General features: G+C 49.4%; 1 protein-coding gene across 1 annotated transcript in view; it reads right to left on the bottom strand.

The window, feature by feature from the left end:
- Positions 1-1647: 1647 nt before the first annotated feature.
- Positions 1648-7681, bottom strand: part of LOC311370633 (uncharacterized protein) — a gene marked incomplete at its 3' end in the record, with an annotated part of 10935 nt that continues 4901 nt past the window's right edge. The window contains exons 3-6 of the mRNA XM_084488976.1: positions 6933-7278; positions 6595-6733; positions 2712-2812; positions 1648-1779 (exon numbers count right to left, since the gene is read on the bottom strand). Of these exons, the coding sequence (XP_084345102.1) occupies positions 1648-1779; positions 2712-2812; positions 6595-6733; positions 6933-7278 (718 nt within the window). The remainder of the gene's footprint in view (positions 1780-2711; positions 2813-6594; positions 6734-6932; positions 7279-7681) is intronic.

Below are 7681 nucleotides of genomic sequence, written 5' to 3'. Positions count from 1 at the left end.
GTAAAGGGGGTACGCAATGAAACGAGGTACTGAGCATCAGCCTTTTGAAGTGAAGAGCAAGGGCTGCTGGTAGCCTATTTTATGTATTAAAAAAAGAAAAAAAAAACAAGTGCCCAGAGGAGAATTGCATCTGCCAAATCCTCACCACCAGTAAAGTAATAAACACTCGCGAAGGACCAAGGTAGACTTCACTCGTTACAACGCCATACAAGCAAACTGCCCGCAAATAAAAAACCCTACAGTTTAGGATAATCCCACAGGTTATGCGAGACCGAGAACATATTTATGTTAGGATACCAGCAGGCTCCAAGTCTAACGTCACATATCTCAACCAGACAAAACAACTATAACCACATTGGCATAGCAATCGCACCGTGTGTAGCTGCAGTCTGTATCTACAATGCATACTAGCTGGAGCACCAACCAGAATCAGATCACAATCGTAGCTTAGGACCGTGGGTAACCTTTGACCACGTCATCACCAGCAAACAAAACCAGCAGCAAAGTTTAAGTAAACCAATTTCTTACCTTATGTGGCCACATGCAGGCTGGATGATGTATATATCCATATCCATTTAGTTATCCAGTGTCACAAACATGCTTTTTACAGGAAGCAAAAGGACCGGCTATTTCCTGAATAAAAATGACAATTTTGGCTGTCTGTCTTGAAAATGAATGAAGCCATTATAACACTATGTACAGACAGCACACGTTTACCCTCCCCCCTCCCCCTTGCGATGACATTAAATATCATTTAAAAACAAAAAAAAGGCGCAAGTCGCAAGGCTATTTGACTGGATTCATCCTGCATCCTGTCCGATATGAGGAGTCGACTTTCTCTACGCTTGTCATCTTCAATGCTGCTGCAAAGTGTCTGTAAAACAGCCATTAGGCTGCCGTCCAGAAAATAGACAGCAGGTGTGCATGCTGTGAGGATGTCATTGTGCGCGCGCGCCTATCACATCGCAATTGACCGTTCGCAAGCCCCGACCCCATATCAGTTTTTTTACGATTTCCTCTCCTCTGATTTCCTCTCGAGCCGTCGCCATAGCGAAATGCAAGCTTACCACTCTTGTGATTGGACAGCGCGAACGATCAATTGGTTTGCACATTTTTAAAAGTGGTGGGGACAAAATTAAAATTAGAAATAGTGATGGATGGGGACGTGTCCCCGGCGTCCCCGGTGGAAATGACGCACCTGCACACACACACACACACATAATATATATGATGTTACTTTGCCTGCGCGCTGCATACAAACATACAGTCGAGGAGGAGAAGCAGTTGTTAAACCTTTTAGATTGAGCGAAATACTTTTTAATGTACATTTAGTACTTAAATTCACCAAGGGGCTGTATTTAAAGCTACTAAAATAATGCAAATAAAAAAAAATAATAATAAATTCAACGCAACTCTAACGCCCCCCAGCTGGTTGGGGGGGGCGAAGACGTCATCGCTTGCGTTTCAGGCGTCCACGCGAATCCGAACACGAAAACACACAGGTCCTTATCTTTTTATCTTATCCACCCTCTGATCCGTCCGGACGGTCGGCCCAAACGCACGAGACTTTTGCGTTTTCACCAAAAAATCGGCACCGTTTGGACGGGGGCCTGTAACCGAGCCCAGGTGACTCACAGGAGACCTCACCACAGTCTGCTCCTCGCCCACAGGACAAAAGGCCAACTGTGGGGGTGTCGGCTCATGGTACTGGTTCACACACTGGTTCACAGAATGGTACACAGACTGCTTCACAAACTGGTTCACAAACTGGTTCACACACTGGTTCACAGAATGGTTCACAGAATGGTTCACAGAATGGTTCACAGAATGGTTCACAGAATGGTTCACAGAATGGTTCCTGTACTGGTTCACAGACTGGTTCACAGACTGGTTCTCAGCACACGCTGCAGCCTCCAGCTCTAGAAACCTAAACATCTCCTCCACGGGAACGGAGCGATCAACGGGTCAACGGGTCAATTCACAAGTCTGTCTCACGCTTTCTCAAAGAAACACTCACGCACTTGTTAACTGGTTATTTCCAGAGCCCAGGAAGAGAGGAGGTAATAATGGAGACGATGATTCACTTGTTGTGTTGTTCTGCTCAGCGTATGAGTCTTGTTCTGCTGTTCCTGAGCATTTTGTATACTCTGTGTATACTCCGTCTGTATAATTGATTGAGACAACCACAATTTAGGGACTGATTGCTCCATTTCTCTTCAGACGGTTTTAGGGGAGGGCGGGGTATAATCGGGTTAATTAGGATTATTTCATGCATGGAGACACACGATCCGGCTCCAGTCACTGATAAAAGACGACTGGATTCAAACCCCGCCAAACTGACGCGCTTTAAGAAATAATTACCCAAATTAGCAAACTGACACAGACAAACAAAACATGCCCTGAGCCGGAATGTGTTTGTTTGATAATCGCTCTCCCTGGCTCTCCCTCGCTCTCACTCGTCACTCGCTCGCTTCTCTTTGCTTGTTTTTCACCCTCTCTCCTTCTCTGTCTCCCTCGCTCTCCTTCTGTGTTCTGTGATTGGTCCAGACGTAAAACCAGACATTCCTCCAATCCCATCTCTCCGCCAGTGTCCCCCATCCCAGATCTGTGGTTCTATCTGTGGCACCGCGCGGCCCCTAGCTGTGTGGAGCAACCGTACGCCGGACAGAACCCCTCCCTCGTCTGGAGGACCTCTCTCACTTCAACCCCACCACCACCACCACCACCACCACCACGCAGACACGGTGGAACCACGCGCGGAACCCTGAGCCCTCGCTCAGCTCCCCCGGACAGAACCAGGAACACAGGAACGCTACGGAACCCAGAGGAAGAGATCTTCTCTGGGGTCCCTTAGCGTGAGAACCGGAGGGGGCGAGCATGGCGTGCTTCTCCTAGCATGCGTTCTCCTAGCATGCGTTCTCCTAGCATGCGTTCTCCTGGCATGCGTTCTCCTGGCATGCGTTCTCCTAGCATGCGTTCTCCTAGCATGCGTTCTCCTGGCATGCGTTCTCCTGGCATGCGTTCTCCTGGCATGGGTTCTCCTAGCATGCGTTCTCCTAGCATGCGTTCTCCTAGCATGCGTTCCTTCAGGGTGGGTTTCTCTGCACTGATTATTGAACCGATGGTTCTCCCGAGCCACGAGGACGCGGCCTTCACTGCAGGACTGCCTCCACACTCGGTGTATTGTTGCGTCACACTGTCGTGTACTCAGTGGACTCCAGAAGAGACCGTCAGGCTGGGGCCTCTCGCTGGGCTCTGATTGGTCCATGTAATCACTGGGGAACATAGCACACTTCCTGACTCTAGTGAATACGAATGATTTTCTATTAAAGGAACCTGCTTTTCAAGGTAAAAGAAAACACATATTATATATATATTTCCTTTGTATTTGCAACACCAGTTTGAACTGGTGTTGATGTTAAACTTCCTTTATGATATTGTTTGTGTCTACTTATCTTGAATTGATTTTGTTTGTTTCCGGTAAATATAGTTCTCTATATATAATATAGCACACACACACACACACACACACACACACACACACACACACACACACACACACACACACACACACACACACACACACACACACACACACACACACACACACACACACACACCCAACCGTTGTTAGTTTAATGGTTGATTATTCTGACATTTCTTGAGGAGTCATCCTCACAACTGATTGAACGTTGGACTTTGAAAGACCCAAATCAAATGTTTCTTCTGGTTTGTGGAATATTGTCCCTGGTCATGGACAGGTCTGGTTTTGTTCAACCCAACATCCCCATCAGTCATTCAAAGCCAACTCCAGAATCCGGAGTAATAAAGATAATCAACTTAAGCGTGTTAAAGACGATGTTTCACAACCCTTTTCAAGACTCATCTTGTAAACCAGTCGAAGTGCCACCAAGTGCTGAAGATGAAATCCCCAAATCTTCCAGGACAGGTCAGAGGTCAGGCTGGAGGTTCGGGCTCCAAGGGCCGACGGTTCAAACGCCATGACAACAAAGACGCCATTCAGAGCGCGTTTCGCCGCTTCAGAGCGCGTGCAACGCACCCTGGAGATCCAGAGTTCTTCTGAGAGCACAATTTGAATTTGGGAACGAGCAGTATGCTCACTCCCCGATGCCCCTGGATCCGAACATTAACCAATCACATCGGTGTATCTGATAGAGGCGGGGCCAAAAGCGTTGGGTTAGCTCCGCTGGTCTGGATACGTCACCCCCTTGTATTCTTCTGATTGGTCGTAGCGTTATCCAATTGCGTGCAGTGATATTTGCAAATGCATGCTTGGTTCCGCCCCTCGAGTCGGGCCGTTTTCATTACTCGTTGCCGGACCCCACAGCTCTCTAGATGTGGGTATGGATTTCCAGGCTACATGCAACGCACATGCAGGATCTAATCACTAGAGAAGGATGGATTTCCCTTAGCATGGAGCTCTTCCGCTGTCACAATTGGTCGGACCGTTATGCTCCGCCTACTCTGACTTGGTGATTCAATCTCAAAAAGTGATCCGCTTTTTGGACATGTTGTCAATTACCATTTGGATGTAACGTGATCGTTTAAAAGCAATCCATCAGCATTGAGCGCAGTTGGTGTACAGTATAAATGAGACATTGAGGTTTGGTTAGGCCTGGGCAATAAAACAAGAAATGATCGGATTGTGATAGACTTTTGATCAATATCAACATAAAACATGTTCAATATATATCGAGACTGGAGACTGGACCACCAAATCTAGCAGCTGGGTTTGTTACACAAACACAGTTCCATACTTATTTACAATATTTGAGTGTTTTTCATTGTTGTATCGACATTGGAGTATTTATCAATGAAGAACAGTGGAAGGTCGTATTAAGTGTCTAACAGAAGTGTTTGAAACCAGCATGGTGATTCCTAGTCTTTTTAGGTCATCAAAACGATCAATAGTTATCGATATCGATCAATATGATCGAGTTATATTGTGATATGTCTTTCCTCCATATCGCCCAGGCCTAGGTTAGGTGTAATCTGTTCTGATCCTCAGAGGAACAGTGTGTCCCTGGAAGCTCATTAGAGGGGATCTAAACCGAGAGGAACAGCGTGACCTTTGGTCAACACTCACCGTCCCCTGATCCCCTCTCATTAGCTCCAGCCCAGGCGTGCCCAGACTGTCGGGCAGCATAATCCTGTTGTTAATCCGAGTTAATTCTGGTTAACTCTGGTTAATCCAGGATACTCCTGGGTTGGTCCTAGTTAACTCTGGTTAATCCAGGATACTCCTGGGTTGGTCCTAGTTAACTCTGGTTAATCCAGGATACTCCTGGGTTGGTCCTAGTTAACTCTGGTTAATCCAGGATACTCCTGGGTTGGTCCTAGTTAATTCTGGTTAATCCAGGATAATCCTGGGTTCAGCCTGATGTGAACAGTAACGAGCCGGTCTTTACTCCTCAGTAAAGACCAAAGCTGTAACGTTTTACTGTCCTGTTGGAGACTACAGGCTACATCTGAAGCTAACAGGCTACACGTGAAGCTAACAGGCTACATGTGAAGCTAACAGGCTACACGTGAAGCTAACAGGCCACACCTGAAGCTAACAGGCTACACGTGAAGCTAACAGGCCACACGTGAAGCTAACAGGCTACACGTGAAGCTAACAGGCTACACGTGAAGCTAACAGGCCACACGTGAAGCTAACAGGCTACACGTGAAGCTAACAGGCCACACGTGAAGCTAACAGGCTACACGTGAAGCTAACAGGCCACACGTGAAGCTAACAGGCTACACGTGAAGCTAACAGGCTACACGTGAACCTAACAGGCCACACGTGAAGCTAACAGGCTACACGTGAAGCTAACAGGCTACACGTGAAGCTAACAGGCTACACGTGAACCTAACAGGCCACACGTGAAGCTAACAGGCTACACGTGAAGCTAACAGGCTACACGTGAAGCTAACAGGCTACACGTGAACCTAACAGGCCACACGTGAAGCTAACAGGCTACACGTGAAGCTAACAGGCCACACGTGAAGCTAACAGGCCACACGTGAAGCTAACAGGCTACACGTGAAGCTAACAGGCCACACGTGAAGCTAACAGGCTACACGTGAAGCTAACAGGCTACACGTGAAGCTAACAGGCTACACGTGAACCTAACAGGCCACACGTGAAGCTAACAGGCTACACGTGAAGCTAACAGGCTACACGTGAAGCTAACAGGCTACACGTGAAGCTAACAGGCTACACGTGAACCTAACAGGCCACACGTGAAGCTAACAGGCTACACGTGAAGCTAACAGGCTACACGTGAAGCTAACAGGCTACACGTGAACCTAACAGGCTACACGTGAACCTAACAGGCCACACGTGAAGCTAACAGGCTACACGTGAAGCTAACAGGCCACACGTGAAGCTAACAGGCTACACGTGAAGCTAACAGGCTACACGTGAAGCTAACAGGCTACACGTGAAGCTAACAGGCCACATCTGAAGCTAACAGGCCACATGTGAAGCTAACAGGCTACACGTGAACCCAGCCCTCCCTCCAGGCGACCCGGTGCTCGTGGTCTTGGCCCTGCGTGCTGATCAGCCAGCGGAGGTGTCAGGCTCACCGGGGGGGCCCCGCTCCGCTGGGGGCGGCGGCACCGCGGCGCGCTGCTCCCTCATTGGCTCCCGTCCTCCCGGGGGTGGGGCTTCCTCAGCCGTGTTTGGGCCGTGTCGGGACGGCTGCCGAGTTCCGTCCGTGCTCTCCTATTGGTCGTTTTGGAACGTTTGGAGGGATGAATCAAGTGCGGAATAAATTATAACACAAAACTTCACTCTCCAGTCTCCACAATGGATGTCGGGGGGGGGGGGGGGGGGAAACGTCGGAGAAAAGCTCATTAGTCCATAAAAGAGCAAATTAAATCTGAATCCATAAAAGATGAGCAGTAGCGCGGGAACGCAGAACAAAGCGCTGCTTAATTAGGAGGAAAAGTTCATCAAGACTCACGCTGAGGGTCCCCTCCCGGAGGGTCTCCACACTAAGGGTCTCCACACTGAGGGTCCCCTCCCTGAGGGTCTCCGAGCTGAGGACGTCCACGCCGAGGGTCCCCTCCCTGAGGGTCTCCGAGCTGAGGACGTCCACGCCGAGGGTCTCCGAGCTGAGGACGTCCACGCCGAGGGTCTCCGAGCTGAGGACGTCCACGCTGAGGGTCTCCGAGCTGAGGACGTCCACGCTGAGGGTCTCGAAGTGCCGGGTCCTCAGCTCCCGCCGCCGGGCGCTCACCTCGCGGTACTTCTCCTCCGCAAGACGCCTGGCGACAGGAGACAAACCACAGGACAGCGCTGGGCCCCTGGGCCCCTGGGCCCCTGAGCAAGGCACCTCACCGCTGAACGAGCCGCTCTGTGCTCCTGAGTTCACTACGCCCCTGAAGCTGAAGCTACGTCCTTTCACTACGGCTACGTCCTTTCACTACGGCTACGTCCTTTCACCAGTGCTACGTCCTTTCACCAGTGCTACGTCCTTTCACCAGTGCTACGTCCTTCCACTAGTGCAGTGGTTCTCAAACTTTTTCGGTCACCCCCCACTTTGGACAAGGGGGAATGTTCAAGCCCCACCTGCCCCCATCGCCCCAACACAACGCTAACGAAATACGCCAAGCTTAACATCTCCACATTTATTGAAGTAACATCAAGTTACATCATGTTGTATCTAAA

The sequence above is a fragment of the Micromesistius poutassou genome, assembly GCF_964030765.1.
Source record: "Micromesistius poutassou genome assembly, contig: SCAFFOLD_5624, whole genome shotgun sequence".
NCBI classification, from domain to species: Eukaryota; Metazoa; Chordata; class Actinopteri; order Gadiformes; family Gadidae; genus Micromesistius; species Micromesistius poutassou.
Note: the sequence above shows the minus strand (reverse complement) of the source record. Positions and strands in the feature narration are given on the sequence as shown.